General features: G+C 34.9%; 1 protein-coding gene across 3 annotated transcripts in view; it reads left to right on the top strand.

Moving 5' to 3' along the window:
* Positions 1 to 24,687, top strand: part of LOC148948871 (aquaporin-7-like) — a 71,617-nt gene that overhangs the window by 6,505 nt on the left and 40,425 nt on the right. Inside the window, exons 2-5 of one of the 3 annotated variants that reach the window (XM_089094118.1) lie at positions 6,462 to 6,517; positions 11,308 to 11,476; positions 12,644 to 12,770; positions 24,004 to 24,141. In XM_089094118.1, coding sequence (XP_088950244.1) covers positions 11,387 to 11,476; positions 12,644 to 12,770; positions 24,004 to 24,141 — 355 coding nt within the window. In that variant the 5' untranslated portion in view covers positions 6,462 to 6,517; positions 11,308 to 11,386. Of the gene's footprint in view, positions 1 to 3,116; positions 3,234 to 6,461; positions 6,518 to 11,307; positions 11,477 to 12,643; positions 12,771 to 24,003; positions 24,142 to 24,687 lie in introns of those variants that run through there. The other 2 variants (XM_089094117.1, XM_089094116.1) reach the window with 2 other exon arrangements.

Here is a 24,687-nt window from a genome sequence, read left to right as displayed (position 1 = left end):
CAGTTGCTCGTCTCGGCAAAAAAGCAAATAAAGCCACGTTATTTTTGCTTGGTTGATATCTCGGGCGCTTTTGACAACGTTGTACATTCACAAGTACTTCACTGCTTAGTTAAAGCAGGAGTTAATTCTTCCCCTATTAAAAGTTCTACAATATTCGTATTCCAATTCGTTGGTTCGGTTAAAATGGATGTCTGATATATCCGAACCTATCTAAGTAAAGAAGGGAGTCAGGTAAGGTGGTGTGCTGTCTCCATATATTTTTAAAACTGTGCTTCCGGACTGTTTGCGAATGCTGTCTCCTACTGTGTTTTTAGAAAATACTGTTGTTAGTCACATTGCCTAAGGTGATGATGTTCTGCTAGTTAGTCATACTAGGTCAGGCCTCACAAAAAATCTAAATGTTCTGATTAATGCTTTGAGTATGATTGGGCTTTCTGTAAATGCTTCAAAATGCGAGTTTCTGTGTTTTAATATTTCTTTCCAGCTCCTCCTAATACTTCTAACCCTGCTCCTCCTTTAGATGTGGGTACAATACTACTCAAGTGTGTCTCAAAGTTGAAATTGCTTGGGATTACTTTTTCTGATACACTTTTGACTACATGCTCGTCTCTGGTTGCTAGTGCTCTGCAGTGTATTCACTTCTCATATGGTAAAATCTTGCCTAATAGAGGGAGGTAAAGCCGCCGAGGCTTATGTAAACTTTACCATAGTTTTTGTTCTCCTACAATTCTTTTCTTTCCTGATTGCAGCCTTTAATGTGCAAAAAACAGTGTTCGGGTAAGGAGAGGTTATTTTAAATAATGTAAAGTCCAGATATATTTACCAAGATTGTACAGAAATCACAAGATTTTTTCTCATTTTGGACTTATCCGCCCTCTAGTGCTTTTTTACAACGTCGCTAAGGACCTGAGGACCAAAAGTACTAGGATAATATGTACCAGTGACCCCCTCCCTTATTTTTTTCCAGATTAGAGTTTATAAATATTGTTATGTTATTTATGTTATGTTTTTCTTATTATTTCCTTGTGGATAATATTATTTTGTTTTTTTCTTTTTTACTCCGCATTTATTTTATATTGCGGGTTATAAGTAAACTTACTTACATACTTACTTATATTTTTTTCAGTAAAGGGCAAATTATGTTCCGGCCTTGGGAAGGCATAGGGGTTTTGAGCCCTACTCATGTTAATTTCTGCTCGTTTTTTAGTTTGACTTGGTTATTTATTATAATTTCTGTTCGTTTTTGGTTTCATTTATTTATCGATGCTGATTCGTGGTAGTTTCACGCTTGGTAGATTATTTGATTTTATTTTTGCTCATTTTTGGTTTAATGGAGTTCCTTACTTTCCTTTAAAAAACTTATTTTGTGGAAAAAGTTTTTTTTAATTAATAATAATAAATTATACTCTGTGCCAACATCGTTCTTTACTTAGGCAGCGCGATTGTGCTGCCTATGATTCTTTGGATCTTATTGAATACCACGGCAAATCTATAACTCAGTTTTCCAATAATTTGAGGTATATCTGAATTAATTCGACATTTTGTTGTTGTCATTGTACCCCTTTACTCATACCCTAATTTTTTTTTCAAAGAACACTGAAAGTAGAGATGCCAAAAAGTTATTTTTTTTTGAAATTTAAAGCAGATACGGTATCCAATCATGGTGGTATCCAGAGGGGGGGGTAGGGAGCTAACATATTAAATGTTAATACCTCGATTTTTTTAGAAAGCAGGGATACCAATAAGTTAATTTTTTTTAATTTAAACCAGAGACGGTATCCTATCAAGATGGTATCCAGAGGGGGGGGGCATAGGGAGTTATTATATTTACGTGATAGCACCTTGAATTTTTTTTATTGAAATCAGGGATGCCAAAAAGTTATTTTTTTTTTAATTCAAAGTAGAAACGGTATTCTATCAAGGTGGTATCCAGAGGGGGGCTAGGGAAGTATTATATTTAAATGATAATATCTCAAATTTCTTTATTTTTTAAAGCAATGATGCCAAAAAGTTATTTTTTTTTAATTTAAAGCAGAGACGGTATCCTATCAAGGTGGTATCCAGACGGGGGGGGGGGGTTAGGGAAGTATTATATTTAAATAATAATATCTTGATTTTTCTTTTTTATTGAAAGCAGGGATGCCAAAAAGTTAGTTATTATATTTAATTTAAAGCAGAGACGGATCTTGTAGAATATTATATGGCTGTTTAAAAAAAAAAATACAAAAGGGAGTGTTAAGGGAGATGTGAGACTTTTACAAGAATATGACAGTTTGGTTGCTACCAGTAGCTACTAGGGGGAGTATCCTATGAAAGTGTACTGTCAATGAGTAGAGAAAGTAAATTTGTAAATTTAATCTGTGATTTGAGAAAATTTGATGAAAACATTAATGTTTGCGGTCAACATTGATCGCGCCGGCGGCACGCCGCCTCTGCTGTTTTTGGCCCCGCCACCGCCGGTCTTCTTTCATCGGTGCGGCACCGGGGTCCTTATACAATTATTGTACAAAATTGACACCATGTGTGTGGTTTTTTTCAAAGCTAGTGCTTATCATTAAAGATGCCAGCTGTGTTGCGGGGAGTAAAAACGCTCAAAAGCAAATGAACGAAATGAGACAATTATTGGTGGATGGAAAAAAGATGTTGCAGCCATTTGTTTCAATGGATAACAAGAAAAAAACTAAAATTAAAATTGAGCAAAGTAAAAGGTAAATAGCAGGGAAATAAATAAAAAGTTTTTTTATGTTCAGAAAAGGGATTTTAGTCCACAATTTCAGTTTCGTCAAAATTCCGTTTTTTGGTATAGATTCTCTTTTTTCTTGAAGCAGTTGATTGCCTTTGAAAAACATAGTGTCTTACCTTATGGTGCCCACAATTTTTAAGCATATAGCCTATCAATATTGGCCACCGACTTCGGTGTTTTTTAGTCCGTATGTTGGTTATTCCTTTTCTTTCTCTTGCGGCAACCCTGACCATTTCTCAGGTGAAAAATACATAGTTTAATATACTGTAAACATGTTTACTCAAATCAATAGTCCTATCATTAAATGATTATAGAACGATAAGATTCTTCTACATTTATCAAAAGAGATTTTTCATGTTAATTTTGGCTGAACTTTTGTGCGCCACTTATTGGAAAAACATAAAGATATTGTATTTCCATTCTAATAAAACTTGTTCAAACATCCGATAGAGCGTGGAAACATTTCTTTGGATTAGCAGCTGAAATTTGAGTAAATATTTGTTATATAATTTTGAAAGATGTTTTGAAACATGAAAAATTAAAATAAAGAAAAGTATTTTTTTATATATATTCTGATTTTAATTCACACTCATTAATTTTGGGTGGAGAGCAAGCCAGTTAAAACCTACAAAAATAGACGAATTGGGTGGGAATATGGTAAAATCTAAACATCTACGGGGAGCGGGCGTGGACTACCCCCAAAATAAGAAATTTGATATCCTTCCTGAAAAAGATGGGCACCTTTTAAAGATGGGCACCATATATATATATATATATATATATATATATAAAAGAAACACGCATAGGTGCCCATCTTTTTCAGGAAGGATATCAAATTTCTTATTTTGGGGGTAGTCCACTCCGTCCTCGTAGATGTTTAGATTTTACCATATTCCCCACCCAATTATATATATATATATATATATATATATATATATATATATATATATATATATATATATATATATATATATATATATATATATATATATATATATATAGACACGATAGCACAGACGACACGAGCACACACGAGAGTAGTACACACACATATATATATATATATATATATATATATATATATATATATATATATAAAATATAACACACATAGGTATCCATCATTTTTCAAGAAGGATATCACACACGACATCCACGCATGCCACACACACGCACACACTTACCACATCACACACACACACACACACACACACACACACACACACACACACACACACACACACACACACACACACACACACACACACACACACACACACACACACACACACACACACACACACACACACACACACACACACACACACACACACACACACACACACACACACACACACACACACACACACACACACACACACAAGAGCACGCGCACGCGCGCACACACGCACGCACACACACGCACACACACGCACGCGCGAGCGCGAGCACATGTGCACACACACAAACCCGAAAAAGTGCGCGCACAGACACGTTTGCAGACATACACGCGAAAACACGCAAACACACACACACACACACACACACACACACACACACACACACACACACACACACACACACACACACACACATATATATATATATATATATATATATATATATATATATATATATATATATATATATATATATATATATATATATATATATATATATATATATATATATATATATTTATATACATATATATATATATATATATATATATATATATATATATATATATATATATATATATATATATATATATATATATATATATATATATATATATATATATATATATATATATATATATATATATATATATATATATATATATATATATATATATATATATATATATATATATATATATATATGTATGTATATTGGATTGCATTACATTGCACAGCATCGGATTAAAGACGCTTCTTGACTACTAAGGTCCTTGCGTCGGCCCTATAGTGTGTTGCTACAGCTTTTTGATTGGGTTGGCCGTGTCAAAGCAGTGATAGCAAAATATTGGAAGAGAGCTAACTTACACTGAAATTGTGTTTTTTAATTAAGAAAAGAGATCGGGCAACATCAAAGTGGCAATTTCTGCCATATTTTGGCGTAAAATAGCAACTATGGCCCAAAGAGGGCCGAAATATTGCCGAGTGATAATTCTGTGCTACGCTATTAATTTGAAAATATCGAAAAGGCTGTTTTTCAAGCTTCTCAATTTTGGGGGCCATAATGCCGCCTAGTGGCCCATTCACTCCCATACAATCAATGTCCATATTAAATAAACGATTATTGTAGACCATGGTTGTTTTTTTTAATCTGGATTGACTGATTTGGCTCATATGAGGTTAGTGTCTCAATTTTGTCAAAATCATGGGAGGGAGGGGAGAGTTGGAGCCAATTTCCCTAATTCAAGTGAAAATGACTTAAGAGAATGAAAAATGAGCCATATAGTATCATAAAGGCAAAGGTATACTAAAGAAAACTGCCCCGTTTCTGTGAATGGTTGAATTATGTAGGCTCATTTTAGTTCTGACAAGATTTTTGAAGCCGATAAATTTCAGATGGGGAGGGGAGCAAACTCCCCCCCCCCCCCGACCCAATCATTCATCCACTGAAATCAGTCATCCACCCGAATATAAAAGCCTCTATTCTCTTGAAGATAAATTAAAGTTGCTAGAAAACCTGTAGCATTGAGATACGATATATGGTTTCACAGAAATACTGCTACTTTTACACAAGTCCTTGCAGCACCAATCCGCCAACCTCCTAACACGATGTAATCCTGCTCGTCCTTCTTCACACCCTGTTCAGAGCTTAAATCTTTACTGCCTGCCATGAAATCCTTACTTCCTTCAAATTTTTTCTTGTGACTTCCTCCCACTAGCCCTATTCGAGGACGTTCTGCTTTTTATTTGGCAACAGCGGGACAGCACGATTTAGGCTTTCATGATTGACACTGCCATTCACATTCACGGCGGTTTGTCAAATATTCATGGTTTTTTACATCCTACTCCATGGCCCGTGGGTGTATCCAAAGTATTTAGTAAGAGGTCTATCTTCTTCCTAGACGGAGAATGTTGAAACAAAACTTGACTAATGCACTCATATAGTAATTTTATAGTCAACACTTTGTGTTTAGATTCGTATATTTTGTTTAAATACTCACTTTTTGTTTTCAAGATATTTAAAAAAAACACAGACAAACACAAATATTCAAACAGACCCAACAGGCAGCTACATTCGTAACGAAACCCACAAAAATAATAAAAACAAGGGAAAAGAAAAAACACAACCACAAAACATGGCAACTTAGGGAAAGGACAAAAACAAAGAGATAGGAGGCTACCTGTGCACGGCAAATTCGATATAATATACTCCGGCATTTTAATTGGGGGGGGGTCAAGGGGAACGGCCTATATAATAGATTTTTATCCTATAATTGGGGGGACAACTGCCCCCCTTGCCCCTCCCAAACAACGCCACTAAGACTGAATAAATTTGCCGGATTTTTGAAATAGGGGGAAGCACCCCCTAAAATTCAGTTAATCTTAATGAAAATCACATCATCAGGTTCAGCGTATCAGAGAACCCTACTGTAGAAGTTTCAAGCTCCTATGTACAAAAATGTAGAATTTTGCTATTTTTGACAGAAGAAAGATCACTGATGCGTGTTTATTTTATTTTTTATTTATTTTTTTTCCAGGGGTGGTCGTATTGAAATATTGGTCCTAGAAGATCAGGAGAGGGTTCATTCAAGCGGTAATTAGAATTTCTAGTGCCCTTTTTAAGTGACCAAAAAGATTGGAGGGCAACTGGCCCCCCTCCCTTGCCCCTTTTTTCTCCAAAATAATCTGATCAAAATTTTGAGATAGCCATTTTGTTCATCATAGTTGAAAAGCACAATAAATATTTCTCTGGATATAACATGACCCCCCACATCCCCAGGGAAAAGGTCTTTAAGTTATATATATTTGCTCATTGTTTACTCATAGGGGACAAATTTTCTGGTGGGGGTTTTTCTACGGGGTATTTCCCATGGAGGGGGAAGTTTCCATGGAGTGAACTTGTCAGGGGTAATTTTGGGGGAATTTGCCAGAATTCCTATACAAAATTCTTTTTATATGTTTTGCTTTCTCTTTTCCGTCTCAATTCTACGCGTGGAGTTGTTAAGGGAAATTGTCCGGGGTAAATTATCACCTGGATTGAATTATCTAGAGGATAATTTTTTCGGGAGGGGGATCATTTAATTAGAACAATAAGAATCTTTTATAAAAGCACTAAAAAACTATATGGGCCTTGAACAGTCTTGGAAAGTACAAATAAAATTGAATTGAATATTTGATATAGAATTATATGAATTGCCGAAAGATAATTACTTCAAAATTTTATTTCGCTGTAATTTTTATTTTCATTTTCAATGCTGTAATAACTGGAAAAGAAAATATTTGTTACATAATTCATTTCCAGTGAGGTGCCAATGATGGAGAAGGCTTTAGACTTTTACAGCTAAGCTGAGCATGAGTGCAGTACCCACACTCTTGTTTGTAGTGATTTTGTTCGTTTCAAGATTGATTGGCATATTCAATTTAAGTTTCACTCGTTTTAAGAATTATTTTTTCATTTATATTAGTACCTATTGTATTTTGTTTGCTATGATTGTTCTATTTAATTTTCTGTTTGTTTGGGGGTTTATTTATTCTTTGATAGTGATTTCTTGTAATTTATTCATTTATATTAGTACTTGTTTTGGTTTTTTTTTTGTTGCTATGATTATTTATTTAATTTCTGTTCGTTTTGGGTTTCGTTTAGGGGTTTAAAATCCCCCTTTGTATTCCATGAAAGCTTCAACTGAATACCCGTAGCCGTTACTGAGATCAATACAAAGACACTCAAATACGCCCTTTTGATAATTTGGATGCACCTGGATTCTTTTGATTTAGTGCAATATCCCCCTCAATATTCAATAGGATTTACAATTTTATAACCGTAGTTAGCCATGAGATGGTGCGGATAGGAAATTTTTAACAACCTGGACGCACTCTGTCATTTTGACAATCAGGGTGTAGTTGAACTCTTTTGATTTAGCTAAATAGCTTTAGTTGTAATAGTAGAAGTTTAAGTAGTACTTACAGTCACAGTCGCAACCGTAGTAGCAGTAGCAGTGCTAATAGTATCAGTGACAGTCCCAAGCAATAGCTGTGGCAGTCACGAGTAAATACACTCGTCGCCAGTTATCGCACTTGTAGTTGTAAGTAGTCACAGCCGAAAGTAGCCGTAGTAGCAGTCGAGTTGTATTCACATTCGCAGTACCAAATAGCCACAGTCGCAGCCGTATGTTGTCAGGATCGCAAATAGTCTTTGTCGTAAGTATTAGGAGGCAAAATTACTCTCAGTCGTAAGTAGTCAAAGGCGGAAGTAATCACGGTTGCAAGTTATGGCAGTTGCGAATAGTTTCAGTCGCAAGTAGCCGTAGTCACAGTTGCAACCACATGTAGTCTTAGTCATATTCACGAGTAATCAGTACAGTCAAAATGCAGCCACAGTAGTAGTAGCAATAGTGGTCCTGAAAGTGTGAGGTTAATATCCTTAGCCACTCCTAAGATATTGCAGAAAAACCATTTTGTTAACCTCGATGCACATAGTGGTTTTTATTTAGTGTAACATCCAACACAGTATTTTCTGAAGTTTTACCTTTATGCCCTTAAGTTTTCCTGACACACTCAGGATTAAACATTCCCCCTCTTTCCCAATTGTAAATTCTGTGTGTAAGCAATTGGCACACTTGCATATTTTACAACCTTTTCTCCAGGGGTTGTGGGTGGCATTAGATTCTCAGAGGCACAGTTGTTGGACCTATTAACTGATGCCATTTCATAATTTTGACCAGTGTTAAGAGGGTAAAAAAAATACAAAGGGCCCTTTGCCCTTCAAGCACTGTTCAACATGCCTTGAAAATTTCAAATTGATGCTCCTCAGTTGTTCCTAAGATGTTGGCGATGCATCCTTTTGTCCATCATCATGCACACAGTGTGTTTTGAATATTGTTCAATATCCACCTGAACATTCCCTAAAAGTAGTCACAAGTAGATGCAAAAGTAGTTGTAAGCAGTCGCAGTCACTGTTGCAAGTTGTCGCAGACGGGAGTCGTCAAAGTTACCGTCGCAACTAGTCGCATTTGCAGCCGCAATAGTAGTAGGTCCTGAGAGTTTCTGGCTAATCCCCTTACCTGTACCTAAGATATTGTATATAAGTCTTTTTGATAACTTGGATGCAGATAGTTTGTTTGGATTTAGCTCAACATCAACATACCCCTGAACATTTCCTGAAAAACAGCCAAGAAATTTTCCTAGTGTTTGAGTTGAAATGAAACTCAATGTTTCATTTCCTGAAACATTGAGCCTTATCGGAAACACCTAGGACCAAACATTCCTCTCTTTCCCAGTGATAAGTCCTGCATATAAAATGGGAAAATAACATAATTTACATGCCTTGCACCGGGGCTGTAGGGGCATGTTATCCCCAGAGGCATGGCTATTATACCTTGTGACTATTTTGAATAAAATAGCCTTTTAAGATTTCTATCAGCGTTAAAAAGGCATCTATAAGTGTATGCGGCCAGTTGCCCTTCGTTCATTTTTCAATATCCCTCTCAACATACCTTTAAAGTTTCAAGGGGACAATCCCCTCATATACGTAATAATATGTGCTCGTTTCAAGTTTTAATATTGCTCCTTGGTTCCAGTTGAAAAAATTAGTTTTTTTTAAATTTAATTTCTGATAGTTTTTTAATTAATGCTGGGAAATCCTACTCCCTCTCCCATGGAAAAATTCGTTCCTCTCAAGAAAACTCCTTCATGGAAAGATCCTCCGACATAACACCCAGACCAGAAAATCACCCCCCCCCCCGAAAATATCTTTATACTTCCCAATAGCCAATACTAAATGTAAGCAATGGGCAAAGTTCATAACTTGCAGTCCTTCTTCCGGGGGCTCTGGGGGGTCAAGTCATCCTCAAAGACATAGTTATTAGATCTCTCGACTATGCTGAAGACAATGGCTATCTCAAAATTTTGATTGGACAATTTTGAGTAAAAAGGAGGGGGTGGGAGGGGGCTAGCTGCCCCCCCCCCCATATTTTTGGTCACTTAAAAAGTGACCATGAGCCTTTTATGATCTTCTAGGATCATTGGCTCAATACATTCACCCCTGGGGGAAAAAATAAACATATAAACACGCATCCGTGGCCTTGCTTCTGGCAAAAAATTCTAAATTTCACATTTTTGTATATAGGAGATTGAAACCTTTAAATTAGAGTTTTCGGAATATTCTGAATGTCATTGTGTGATTTTCATTAAGATCACTTAATTTCTTAGGGGCTCCCCAATTCCAAAATTAGGCAAATTTTCTCAGGTTCGTAAGTTTTGACTGGTAAACATTAAACTTTATGAATTTTATATATTTTGAATAAGCATCAAAATTTAATTTTTTTTTATATCTATTACTATCAAGACTCTGGTTCTTACAGTTGTGGCTACTATTAATCCACATCTTTCCTTACTTACAGTTCGTTACAACGAACTGTTTGATTCCATTAAACATTTTCTAAGAGTTTTACCTTAGTAGCCTTAGTCTTTTTGGAGACTCATGATCAAACATGCCTCCTTTCCCAATAACCAACCTTGCATATTAACAATGGGCAACTTATATAACGTATAACAATTGTCACATTGGCTGCGGGAGGTTTTGACATCCCCCAAGGCATAGCTATTAAACTTTTTGACTATTTTGAACAAGTCGGCTATTCAGAAATTTTGAACTTATATCCTTAGCGAAGACAGCTAAAAAAAAAAGAGAGGGAGACTGGTTGCCCTCGGACCACGTTCTATTATCCCCCTCAACATGCCCTAAAAGTTAAATTAGATGCACATAGTATCTTTTGATCTTACCCTGGGGATGTGGGGAGGAATTGTATCCTTGGAGGCATAGTTTCTAGACCTTTTGACTGTTTAAAAAAAATATCTATTTTAAATTTTTATGAGTGATGGGGAAAGGAAGCATCTAAAAGAGGCAAAAGGGCTGGTTGCCATCTGGTAGCTCTTCAACATCCCCTGAAAGTTTTAACGTAATACCTTCAGTCATTCTTTAGACAAACCATAAAACGAACCAAAATTATTTCGTATATGAGGGGGAGGCCGTCCTCAATACCTCACTCTTTATGCTAAAGTTTGACTTTTTGTCTATATTCTTTAAGAACGATCCCTGAAAAACAAGGGCTGTTTTATTAGAATAAGAAGCAATTTTAAAGTCCTAAGAGACTTTAGCGTGAAGAGCGAGGTATTGAATATGGGGTATCCCCCTTATATACAGGATTATTTCTGTTCGTTTTAATTTTCAATGTTGCTCCTTACTTTCAGTTGAAAGAACTGTTTGCTTTTTATTAATTCATTTAAAAAAGTCCCCTAGTCTTACCTTTATTTCAACTATAGCTGTTCTCTTTATTTTTGCTTCTTTTATATTTTTTTTCCAGAGTAATTAAGATATATTTCCAGGTCGACAGGCCCCAAAGGCACAGCTAACAAATATTCATAAAGCTTGAGTGCTAACAGCACAGGCAAAGGTATATTCCAAATGGACAAACAAATTAGGAACAAATTGAGAATATCTAGCCCTATCTTCAGAGAGTTCGTTGCAGAATGTCTTGGAACCTTTTTCCTGGTGGTAAGTGAAGAACTAAACAAATTATTATTCATTAAAAAAGTTTTCTTAGCCTTTTTTGGTCTAAGAAAAACAAGTTTCAAGACAATCAAGAGTAAAAAGGTAATGGCCCTTTTTCGGGCCCAATTTTTAGGAAGCCCCTGCCCCCAAAGGGTTTTTTGGTATAATAGGTTTCTTGTCACCAAGAGACTTACGGCTGTAAGTTTTGAACATGTCACACATTTTTAAGCACTCTAACATTCTCCCCATCCCAACCAAAATATGTGTTGCCTTTGACCCAGGGAGCAATTTAAGACAGTTTCAAGCCAATCAGACAGCCAACCAGACTTCCATGCCTTTTTTCTCGTTATAAAACCTATCCGTAAACAAAGGAAAATTTGCATAAATTAACTGCTTGAAACAGTTCGCCTTGAAAGGGATACTTTCTAAATTGTTGGGGTAAATATTTACCAGATTCCATTACTGATGTAGGGACAAAGTGACCACGGTGCTCGATGCCTTTTTTATACTGTTTCTTAATATGATGATTCTTTCACTCGCAAATTAAATTTAAAGACCTTAATCAAGTCATAGAGTGACACCTATCTCTACACTTTTTGGAAAATTCTTAGTTCGGGAACCTACTTAAAAAAAAATTAAAGTGCTTGCTTACATTATTTCTAAATGATGAGGGTTTCACTCTACCCCCTAACCCCTCCTCCTAATGTGTAAATATAGCGGGACTCTTTCCTTCTTATTAATTTAGCGGCAAACGGTTAACAAGTGGTGAGAAGAAAACAGTCGTGCTGTTCAAAACTCGTTGAGTATATTTAATGTGGGGCATATATTTGCACATTGTGATGGGAGGTAGGAGGGGAAAAAGAAAAGCGATGCGCTCTTAGGAATGATGTAAGTAAGTCTTTTACAACGTTTTAAAATATTTTCCAAAATAACAAAGTTTCCAAAAAGTAAGGAATTAGGTGTCACTTTAGGGTCCATTTAAGGGATTTAAATATTTGTATGTGAGTGTAGCGATTATTATATTTAGAAAAAGCACAAACAAGGCATCTAGTATTTAAAATTAAGTGGGATACATGCTCCTTTGTTTTCTGTATGGAAAACTGATCCAGAGCTTCAAGCGTGAATCCAAGCCAAACTTTCAAATTACTATTAGTGTTCATTTTCTTCTAGACGTTTGGAGACGCATCTGTGGCACAATCAGTCCTGTCGAAAGAAGAAAAGGGCGATTTTTTCTCCATAAATTGGGGCTTCGGGATGGGTGCTATGCTTGCTGTACTTATCTGTGGGGGAGTATCAGGTAAATTATAAAATTTATTTATGCTCTCTTTGTGCTTTATATATAGTAATTTAAAAGCGGTAAACATTAAGATAAGTCTAACCAAAATAAATATTACTAGATTTGATGGCAGATTATTATTAGGGGGGAGGTTAAAGTATAGTGGGTGTGCATGCAAAATATGTTAGCCATAATTATTGCATATAACGAAGTAAGAATAGTTTTCTAACTTCATGCTGTCCAAATACATCTTTATATTATAGATTTTTATATATATAGATTTTTTCTCCATAAATTAGGGTTTCCGAATGGGTGCTATAGTTGGTGTACTTATCTGTAAGGGAATATGGGGGGGGGGGAATTACAAAATTTATTTACACTCTCTTTGTGTTTTATATATAGTAATTTAAGTGCTGTAAAAATTATTATAAGTCTAACAAAGTAAACATTACTTTATTTGATGGCGGATTATTTTGCAATAATGCTTCTATGCTTCAAAAAAAACAAACAAATGGGGAACAAATTGTGCTATTAAACGCTTGGCACAGTTCCGCCAGGCTTGGTATGCGCCATTTGGTGTACAAGATTCCTGAGAGTGAACGACGCCTTGTTCACAGGAATGTAGTTTTGGGTAATAGCAGACGATGAATTTAGAAATAAGAAACACGCGCGAAAATAACTTAAAAAAGAACAGTGTTTTGAACTCAGTGTTTTCATCCGACTGTAAGAAAAAATTGGGGGGGGGGGTGCTGTCTTAAAGTTCTCGCTAAACACTTCTTATTAAAATTCAACGAATCTTGTGTTTGAACAGTATTTCTTAAAGAATTATGACAAAAAAGTTAAATTTAAGAGTAAAGAGAGAGGGCTGACGAAGGGGCAGTAACTGTCCCCCACAAATATGAATTAATGTCTGTTACTTTTAAGTTTTATTGCTGTTCCTTGCTTTCAGTCGAAAAAAAAACTTGTTTTTAAGTGTATGTTTCATTTAAGTGTTGTTTTATGATGGCCGATGCAAGTTCATTATATTTGTGCTTTTTATGATCACCGATGTAAGTTTATTATATTTGTGCTCTTTTTGTGTTTATTGCCGTATTTTTGGCTTTAATACACTTATCTATCTACCTATCTTAAAAAAGAACATGGTTCATACAACTTACAAAGGTTAGCTTTCTTTGGAGGTTTAGTTGTTTATGGGAGTCAACAGACGGTAAATGTTTGAATTTTTACGGACGAGAAGCATTGTCAAATTTAACTAGTTCATTTCACTTATTTGTTTTTGCTGTTCGACGTGACAACACTGATATGAATATGGTGTTGCGGTAAAAACTTAGCAACATAGTTTTGGAACAGTCAAAAGAAAAACCTAAAAAAATCTCAAGTTTTCTGGTGTGAATAAGCTTAAGATTAATCCAGGAACAAAAGCGTTTTTATTTTGTTGTCATAAGTTCATAAGTTTATTAATCCACATTCATAAACAAATAAGTAAATTAAACAACACTTTCACGCTGGAGAAAACCTATGAAGGTTTGCGATCGCGTGAAAGTCCTCGTAACTACTTACCTTTTAACTCAACTATTTACACAAACCTCAACTATTTAATTAAAACTATTATAAATGAACCAAAAATAGATAAACTATAACCTATATTTATATAAAAAATAAAATAAAAAAATAAAAAATATAGAAAAATAAATAAATAACTGAATTAAAAATAATAATAGATAAATAAAATATAAAAGAAATATAATAATTACAAATCCAGTCTCCATCACTCAATATACTCAACTCACTCTCCCCTCCCCCATCCTGCCATTCCAACCTTACCTTGTCATTGGTACATTAAGAAACTGGTAAAAAGGATACCTCTTATCCTAGTAAATCTTATCCTAGTAAATAAATCGATACTATTTATAAATTTATGCTACTTGCAAACCAGCTGTTATTCCTAGAAATAAATTCCTAGACTAATTCCTAGACTAAAGATTCCTAGACTAGAAATTCCTAGACTAAAGATTTATAATAGCTTAATGGAGCTTGCAGTATCAAATTAAGTAAAATACCAGTAAGACAGGTACGTTTGAAATTAAAGTTTGGTGCTCACTCTGGGAGGCTTCGTCCCACTCCACTGGGGCTATGCCGACGAAAACAATAAGTAATTTATCTAATAATCCCTGTGATTTTGAAAAAATATGTTTTTGCTGTTGGGGAAAACTTGACCCCCTCCTCCTGAAAGAGACCCAAAACCAAAGAATTCACTGCTTTTGTCGTTTATTTTAAAGACTACATTTTATGTGTTTTTTTTTCTTGGCAGATTTTCTCCTGTTTACTTTTATTTAAATTTATCTTATACGTGCTTTTGATAAAGGGATTTATTTCCACTTATGTATTAAATCATTTTCAGATTAGTTTGATAAGATGTTATTTATGAAGTTGTTTGTTTAACAAATTCCTATTTTCGCCATTCGATGTATTTTCTTTATACATTTTATCTTTTGAATTTTTTTGTTTGCCTTTTTTTAGAAAATATCATAAAAATACTTATGATAAATTTATTTGTTTTTGAAATATTTGTTAGAAAATTCCCCCACCCTCCTCCTGAAAGAACCCAAAACAAAAGAAGGCACTGCTTTGGCCATTTATTTTAAATATTACATTTTATGAGTTTTTTTTTCTCTTGACGGATTTTCTCCTGTTTACTTTTGATAAAGGGATTTATTTCTGCTTATGCCTTAAAGGATTTTCAGACTAATTTGATAAGATTTTATTTATATAGTTGTTTGCTTAGCAAATTCCTATTTTCGCCATTAGATGTATATCCCTTATACTTATACTATCTATTGAACTGTTTTTTGTTTGCCCTTTTTTAGAAAATATCGTAAAAATACTTTTGATAAATTTATATATTGTTGAAATGTTTTGTATAAAATTTCTAAGCTTATCAGACGTGACGAAATTCCATTGTTTGCATAGAAGGTTGTTAGTTCGTATTTACAATTGTAAAAGGTGGCGAAACAGTGATTCTTTTCACAAAATTCTTGTTTGTCCTCATTTCGAATGCTTATCAATAAATTTTAAGGGCCAATTTTACACTTGGAAATAAGAAGAAACATTGCTGCGCTGTTTCTTCGCCAAAATAGTATTTAGGTGTTAGAAATAGTGTTAGTGTTTAGTGTTGGTGGTTGCTCCTTTAATAATTTACACCTATTTAGAAGTACAAGTCGCTTGTGTTTATATCAGATTAAATAAAAAAAACAAGTTTTTTAAACTGAAAGTAAGGAGCGACATTAAAACTTAAAACGAACAGAAATTATTCCGTATATGAAAGGGGAAGTCCCCTCCTCAACGCCTCGCTCTTTACGCTAAAGTTTTTTATTGTTTTAAAAAATAAAGTTGTGAGACAGAGTCAAACTTTAGCGTAAAGAGTAAGGTGTTGAGGAGGGGACAGCCCCTTTTATATACGGAATAATTTCTGTGCGTTTTAAGTTTTAATGTCGCTCCTTACTTTCAGTTTAAAAAACTTGTTTTTTTTAATTAATTTCTGATCGTTTTTTAGTTAATGCAGCTTTTATTTGCATAAAAATTTTACTTTTCTTTTACTAAATGGATGTCTTTACAAATTAACTTACGTAACTAACTTCTATATTCGTATATTTTTCTTCTGGCAAAAAATACAAAGTTGCAGATTTTTGCAGGTATGCAAAAATCTGAAACCTATGTAATAGAGTTTTCTGATACGCTGAATCTGACGGTGTGATTTTCATTAAAATTTTTTCACTTTTAGGGGATGTTTCCCCCCTCTTTAAAAAATCGAGTAAATTTTCCCAGGCTCTTAGCCTTTGATGATTAATACTAAACTTGATAAAATTTATATATTTAGGATCAGCATTATAAACACATTCTTTTGATACATTTATTGACATCAAAATTTCGTTTTTAAAAGTTTCGATTACTATTGAGCCGTATCGCTTGTTTTTTTATTGTTTTTTTTATTACGTATATGTTATTACTTATATGAAGGGGTTCTCCCCTTAGTCAATTCCACGCTCTTTAAATTAAAAGTTAAAAAAAATTTTTATTAACAAACCCCTGAATAAAAAAGGCAGTTTAATTATAATATATTTATATTTTTAAAGCACTAAAAAAAAACTGTCGCTTAAAGAGCTTGTTTTTTAATTGGGTGAGAACCCCTTAATATACGTTATAATTTGTGTTCGTTTTAATTTCTAATATTACTTCTTGCATTTCAGTTGAAAAAACTTGTTTTTTTTTATTTAACTTCTGATCGTTTCTTAAATAATGCTTGGAAATCCGGCGCCCCCTTCCTAGAAATGTCCCTTACCCCACAGAAACATCCTCCACGGAAATATTCTCCAGAGTAATCCCCTCCTCTAGCCCCCCCCCCTACAGAAAAAATCCTTCCTGAAAATTGTTGGATACTTCCCAATAACCAATAAATAATGCAGGCAAGTCCGGCGCCCCATTCATAGCACTTTCCCTTCCCCCCGGAACCCTTCCGTCCTGGAACGTTCCTTCCCTATAGACCCCGACCCTCGCCTTCCCCCACCTCCCAGAAAAAATCTCCGCAGAAAAAGACTGTATACTTCCCAATAACCAAAACTATATGTTAACATTGAGTAAAGTTCATAACTTTCAGCCCTCCCCTGGGGACTTTGGGGGATCAAGTCATCCTAAAAGACATTTTTATCATATTTTCGACCATGCTGAACAAAATGGCTATCTCAAAATTTTGATCGGGTGACTTTGGGAAAAAAATGAGCGTGGGAGGGGGCCTAGTTGCCCTCCATTTTTTTCGGTCAGTTAAAAAGGGCACTAGAACTTTTAATTTCCGTTCCAATGAGCCCTCCCACGATATTCTAGGACCACTGGGTCAATACTATCACCCCTGGGGAAAAGAAAAAAAAAACAAACACACACCTCCCCACGCCTCCGTGATCTTTCTTCTGGCAAAAAATGGAAAAGTCCACATTTTTGTAGATAGGAGCTTGAAACCTCTGCAGTAGTGTTCTCTGATACGCTGAATATAATGGTGTAATTTTCATTAAGGTTCTATCGCTTTTAGGGGGTCTTTCCCCCTTTTTTCGAAAATCCGCCAAATTTTTTCAGGCACTTAACTTTTGATGGATAGAACTAAACTTGATGAACATTATATATTTGAAATCAGAATTGAAATCTGATTCTTTTGATATATCTATTGGTATCAAAAACCCGTTTTCTAGAGTTTCGGTTACCATTGAGCCGGGTTGCTCCTTACTTAGTTCGTTACCACGAACTGTTTGATACAAAATGTACAGCATTCAAGATTCTGCCCACGTCCTGGACAAAGGTCGGCTCAAATCATCCGGGTAGGAGGGGGGAGATCCCCTATTTAAACGACTTCTAGATCACATTATAAGATTCGTCGAAATTTATAGACTTTAATCCTTTATCATTTGCAACAGGTGCAGTCACAGCCAATTTGCAAAGGCGATTGCCTTGCTTAAGCTGATATTGCTGGCGATTTCCTTCACCCAAGACTTCTCTGAAGCAAGTAGCGGCTTTGCAAAACTCAAAGAAAACTTCAAGCTCTACTTGAAGAGCAATAGAGTCGGGGGCTATTTACTGGTTTGGGAAAAACATAGTGGCTAGCTCGATATTTGCAACTAAAGTTTTTTTCCCTGAAAGGAGGCTGAAGTAACTCGTAAAATGGCTGAAAGTGATAAGGCAAATTCTGAGATTATCTCCCATCCTTGTAGTCAACCTATCAGGCAGGATTCTAAAATCTTGTCTATAAAACTGATACATTGAGATATCTGCTTGACTTCGTCCAAGTCACCGATTTGGTACGAGTCTGCTCGACTTGAGATTGTCGAAATCACCAACGATGATATCTGATGAAATCTGCCTCTCGATTGACTTCCTTCCTTTTGGCAAACTCTGCTGCACTACCAATTAAATTGCTAATTTCCTCCCCGCATGGTTTTTCAAAAACTTCTTTGTAGCTTTAAATATCTCGATCTTTATCTCCTCTTCTTCAAGTTATTCTGTTACAATCCTGGCCTTATGCATGAAATTAATTTAAAAAACTTTTTCCACAAAATAATTTTTTTTAAGTAAAGAAGTGCATTAAACCAAAAATGAACAAAAATAGAATCAAATAGTCCACCAAGCATACAACTACCACAAATCAGTATCAATAAATAAATGAAACCCAAAATGAACATAAATTAAAATAAATAACAGTCAAACTCAAAACGAGCGGAAATTAATATGAGTAGGGCTCAAAACCCCTATGCTTTCTAAAAGCCAGAATATAATTCGTACTTTACTGAAAACACGCAAATGAATTTACTGACAAAAATATCATATATATATATATATATATATATATATATATATATATATATATATATATATATATATATATATATATATATATATATATATATATATATATATATATATATATATATATATATATATATATGTATACATGTGCTGATATTTATTCCTTAAAATCTTAATTATTTTTGATTTCTTAAGTAATAAAAGTGAAAACACTTAAAAGGTTTTCTTCGATTTTCTAAAGTTTTCTTCTCTTTTTTTTTCCCTTATGTACTCTGTCATTTAGGGGATCTGTGCCCTTTTTTGTTTTGACAGGTTATAAATAAATTGAATTGAATTGAATTTAAATATAAAAATGTTGATCGGAAGTGTTTGGGGAAATGATGGGCATTAGGGGGGGGGGGTGGCATCCGCTCTCCGATTGTTTCTGACTATAAATAAAGGCACTAGCCCTCTAAATTCCCGATTCAATGAACCCTTTTTGAAGTTTCGGCAACCAAGCTTCCTATAAAGCCTTATATGCTCCCAGGACGTAACTTATAACCTTTGCCCTGGGGGCTGTGGGGGGAGGGGGTTGTCATCCTCAAAAACATAATTTTTGGGCCTTTCAACTACGTTGAACAAAATGGTCATCTCAAAATTTTGATTGTATGTGCTTGGGGAAAGGATGGGCGTGGGAGGGGAGTTAGTTGCCCTCCAATCCCTTTCAACTAACAAAAGGGCAATAACCACTTAAATTTCCAATTGATTGAGCCGTTTTTGAAGTTTCTACGACACTGTATTCTATAAAACACCTTATATCCCCCAGGGCATAACTTACAACCCTTGCCCTGAGGGCTGGGGGGAGTATTTTATCCTCAAAGACATAATTTTCAGACCTTTTAAATACGTTAAACCAAATTTTATATTTCAGAATTTTGATTGCATGTGTTTGGGGAAAGAGTGGGCGTGGGAGGGGTTTAGTTGCCCTCAAATCACTTTTGACTATTAAAAAGGGACTGGCCCTTTCAATTTCCAATTGAATTAGCCCTCTTTGAAGTTTCTACGACAACGCTTTCTATATAAACCTTAAATAACCCCAGGGCATAACTTACAACCCTTGCCTTGAGCACTGAGGGGGTATCATCCTCAAAGACATACTTTCTGGACCTTTCAACTATGTTGAACAAAATGGCTATCTCAAAATTGTGATTGTATGTGTTTCGGGAAATTGTGGTCATGGAAGGGGTGTTTTACCCCTTCCATGACCATTAAAAAGGGCATTAGCCCTTCCAATTTCCAATCGAAATATTTCTTTTCGTAGTTTCTACGACAACTCCATTGATAGGAAGTGCCCCAGTCTAAAAGAAAAAAAAAAGAAAAACAAACAAAAAATAATAAATTGTGCCAACACCATTCTTTACTTTTAACGAGCATGAGGTAGGTACAACCTTAGGGTCCAACCTTTTAGGGTCCACCTTAAAAACCGTAAGGGACTGGACTGGTAGCAACGGTAAAAACTGTTTTTTAAGATGGACCGTTGAAGTTATTCTGTTACAATCCTGGCCTTATATATGAAATTAATTAAAAAAAACTTTTTCCACAAAACAAGTTTTTTTTTTTTTAAAATAAAGAAGTCTATTAAACCAAAAATGAACAAAAATAGAATCAAATAGTCCACCAAGCATACAACTACCACAAATCAGTATCAATAAATAAATGAAACCCAAAAAGAACAGAAATTAAAATAAATAACAGAGTCAAACTCAAAACGAGCGGAAATTAATATGAGTGGGGCTCAAAACCCCTATGCTTTCTATAAGACAGAATATCATAATTTTAGACTCGTGCTACGAGTCCAGTCCCTTCAAACTTGGTTTTAGCGACTCTATTTGAAAACGAAATTATCAAGTTTTAAACAAAACAAAAAATGACTCTATTCTTTCATGTGCAAATTTAATGTTCCTTATCTACGGTTGAAGCTGAGCAATGGCAAAATCAGCCATTTCTTTACTGAAAAGTTTGAAAATTCAAAAGTCTTTTCAGGATAAGGAATATATGACTTATACTGTCTCTGACTGAATTAAATAAAAAAAACTAGTTTTTTTTAACTGAAAGTAAGGAACGACGTTAAAACTTAAAACGAACAGAAATTATTCCGTATATGAAGGGGGCTGTCCCCTCCTCAACGCCTCGCTCTTTACGCTAAAGTTTTTTTATTGTTTAAAAAAATAGAGTTGTGAGAAAGTCAAACTTTAGCGTAAAGAGCGAGGCGTTGAGGAGGACAGCCCCTTTCATATACGGAATAATTTCTGTTCGTTTTAAGTTTTAACTTGTTTTTTTTATTTAATTTTTGAACGTTTTTGAACTAATGCAGGTTTTGATTTTGGCTCACCGTACATGAATAATTAAAACAAAATTTGCATATTATATTTGGTTAAATGGCTTTCTCGAAACTTGTTTGATTTTATTTACTAACGTTTTTATTAGTAATAAATATAAGTAACTTAGAATTAACTTACGTAACGAACTTCTATATTCATAAATTTTTAACACGTATATTAGGGGGTTCGCCCCCTAGTCAATACCCTGCTCTTTAAACTATAGTTCGAACTTTTTTCCAGTTCTTTTAAAATGACCTCTTAATCACAATCAGTTGACCAGTTGAAAAACTTATTTTTTTTTTATTTAATTCCTGATCTTTTTCTTTAATAATGCTGGGAAATCCGGCGCCCCCTTCAGAGCGCTGTCCCTTCCCCCCGGAGCCCTTCCGTCCGGGGACGCTCCTTCCCTATAGCCCCAGACCCTCTCCTTCCCCCACCTACCAGAAAAAATCTCCTCTGAAAAAGTCTGTATACGTCCCAATAACCAATACTATATGTTAACATTGAGTAAAGTTCATAACTTTCAGCCCTCCCCCTGGGAACTTTGGGGGATCAAGTCATCCTAAAAGACATTTTTATCATATTTTCGACCATGCTGAACAAAATGGCTATCTCAAAATTTTGATCGGGTGACTTTGGGAAAAAATGAGCGTGGGAGGGGGCCTAGTTCCCCTCAATTTTTTTTGGTCACTTAAAAATGGCACTATAACTTTTAATTTCCATTCGAACGAGCCCTCCCACAATACTCTAGCACAACTGGGCTAATACGATCACCCCCGGGGAAAAAAAACAAACAAACAAACAAATAAACACGCATCCGTGATCTTTCTTTTGGCAAAAAATGGAACATTCCACATTTTTGTAGATAGGAGCTTGAAACCTCTACAGTAGGGTTCTCTGATACGCTAAATATGATGGTGTGATTTTCATTAAGGTTCTATAACTTTTTAGGGGTCTTTTCCCCTTTTTTCCAAAATCAGACAAATTTTCTGAGGCACGTAACCTTTGATGGGTAAGATTAAACTTGATGAAACTTATATATTTGAAATCACAATTAAAATCTAATTCATTTGATGTATATATTGGTATCAAAATCCCGTTTTTTAGAGTTTCGGTTACCATTGAGCCGGGTCGCTCCTTACTTACAGTTCGTTACCACGAACTGTTTGATTGAATACCGCTCCTCGAAGCCATAAATTCATTCCAATTGCAACTTAAATAAAACTAATTTTAGGTTTTTATTTAATTTTTCTTCTCTTTGACCCATGACCGTAGTTATTATTTTAAAACCCTCTTGCGTATAGATTAATTTTACAGAATAGAACCACGTATATTAGACAATGCCGTATCCCAGGGTGGGTACCGGTTTTGAACCCCTCCCCCTATTTTTGTCCGACTCAGAAAAAAGTAACAAAAAGCATATAAAAAAATTTGATGTGTTTTGTAAAGCTATTTTGTAACCCCCCAAAAAATCCCCCCAACCCCGAACAAAAAGCTAGGTACGCTATAGACATTACATAACTTCGATGGAGGACCTCTGAAAACAATTATTTGTAGAGAGCTCCCAAGTCAAGACACCTAAAGCACTAGGTGGCCTAGGCCTAGGTGGCCTAGGTGGCACTAGGTGGCCTCCTGTAGTCCTTTGAGCTTGACCTCTTGTCCTTCCTATTACACCTCATAACCTTAACTGATCTTGTTGCGAATCTTTCAATTCTAACCGAACGAATTAAGTGTTTTTACCATTTTAACGAATAGTCGGCAAGGAAATATAATGGCTGTATTTTGAAATTCGCATCAACTGGCTGGAGAAAAAAAATCTTGTAAAAAGGTAAAAGCTACAATTTTTGGCACAGCCATATAATTATCTTCATACACAAGCAATTGGAGCAGCTCTCTATAGGACATATACAATATACTGTAAGGAAAATGATATATTGAGCGTACTCGTGTTATCTCTGTTCGATTTACCCCCTCCCCTTTCACTTCCCCTGGAAAAATATCAAAGCTCTCAGGGCCGAACTAGTTCGCAAACATAATTACAATATAAGGGGTTCTGGTGTCATGGTTCAATAAACATTATCAGGGTTCAGTGAATTGACTAGAAACCCTGAAAAATGATGGGTATTGAATATTTTATATGTTGGCCCAAACAAGGTGACTATCTGACACCCTTTTTGAGGGGTTTCATAATATTTTTCAAAATCAACATAAATTTCTTTTCGCAATATACTTTTACTTTTAAGACGAACCGAAATTATTGTTACCATTCCTGAATCAGTGTTAGATAGAATTTTTTTCACAAGGCACACACTTTTACAAACCATGTCATGGTTCAATGAACTGCCTGGAAACCGTGAAAAATGCCGGTTGTTGGGTATTTTAAATGTTGGTCCAAACAAGGTGACTATGAAGCAGACAAGCACTGTGAAAGACAAGTATTTTCTGGTATTTTCTCTGAACTATACTGACTGCTCAAAAATATTTGATTATTTATCATTTGATTATTTAATTATTGATATAATTTTAGTCATTGATCAATTAATTTCTAGGGGCTCACTTGAACCCAGCTGTTACTCTTGCCATGGCCATAGTTGGTAAACATCCATGGAAAAAAGTGTTGCATTATATGGCAGGCCAATATCTGGGAGGATTTCTAGCTGCAGCAGTTGTTTTAGGCGTATACAGTGGTAAGTAAAGCACACAAGCATAAGCACCGCTTAAAAATATTTTGAATGTTTGGATTAGATTCTAAAATCATAATCATGGTAAATAATCGCTTTCAGGGGAATTTTTGTTTAATATATATAAAAAAAAAAATGTTGAGCTCGGTGAAAGAAGCTCCCAAAAATTTTCCAGAGCTGATATAATAATAATAATAATTTATTTATTACCCACTATAAAAAAGAAGCGGAGTACATCAAGAAAAAAAAAAAAAAAAAAAAAAAAAAGCAAACTCGCACACATAACAATTATTTACATCAGGATTCCGGAAATGTTATTTCCCTGAGTAATTAATGAAAAGTTGTTTCATATTATTTTCTCTAAAATTTTGAACATTATATGGCTGGCCAATATCTGGGAGGATTTCTAGCTGCTGCAGTTGTTTTAGGCGTATACAGTGGTAAGCAAAGTACACAAGCATAAGCACCACTTAAAAATATGTTAAATTATTATATTTGAGTCTAGAAGGAAATTAGGACAAACAATCACTTTCACAAAGTGCCTTGGTTAAT

The sequence above is a fragment of the Artemia sp. Qi Xiang Cuo genome, chromosome 9 (assembly GCF_049724085.1).
Source record: "Artemia sp. Qi Xiang Cuo chromosome 9, ASM4972408v1, whole genome shotgun sequence".
NCBI classification, from domain to species: domain Eukaryota; kingdom Metazoa; phylum Arthropoda; class Branchiopoda; order Anostraca; family Artemiidae; genus Artemia; species Artemia sp. Qi Xiang Cuo.
This window is presented reverse-complemented; position numbering and strand designations above follow the sequence as displayed.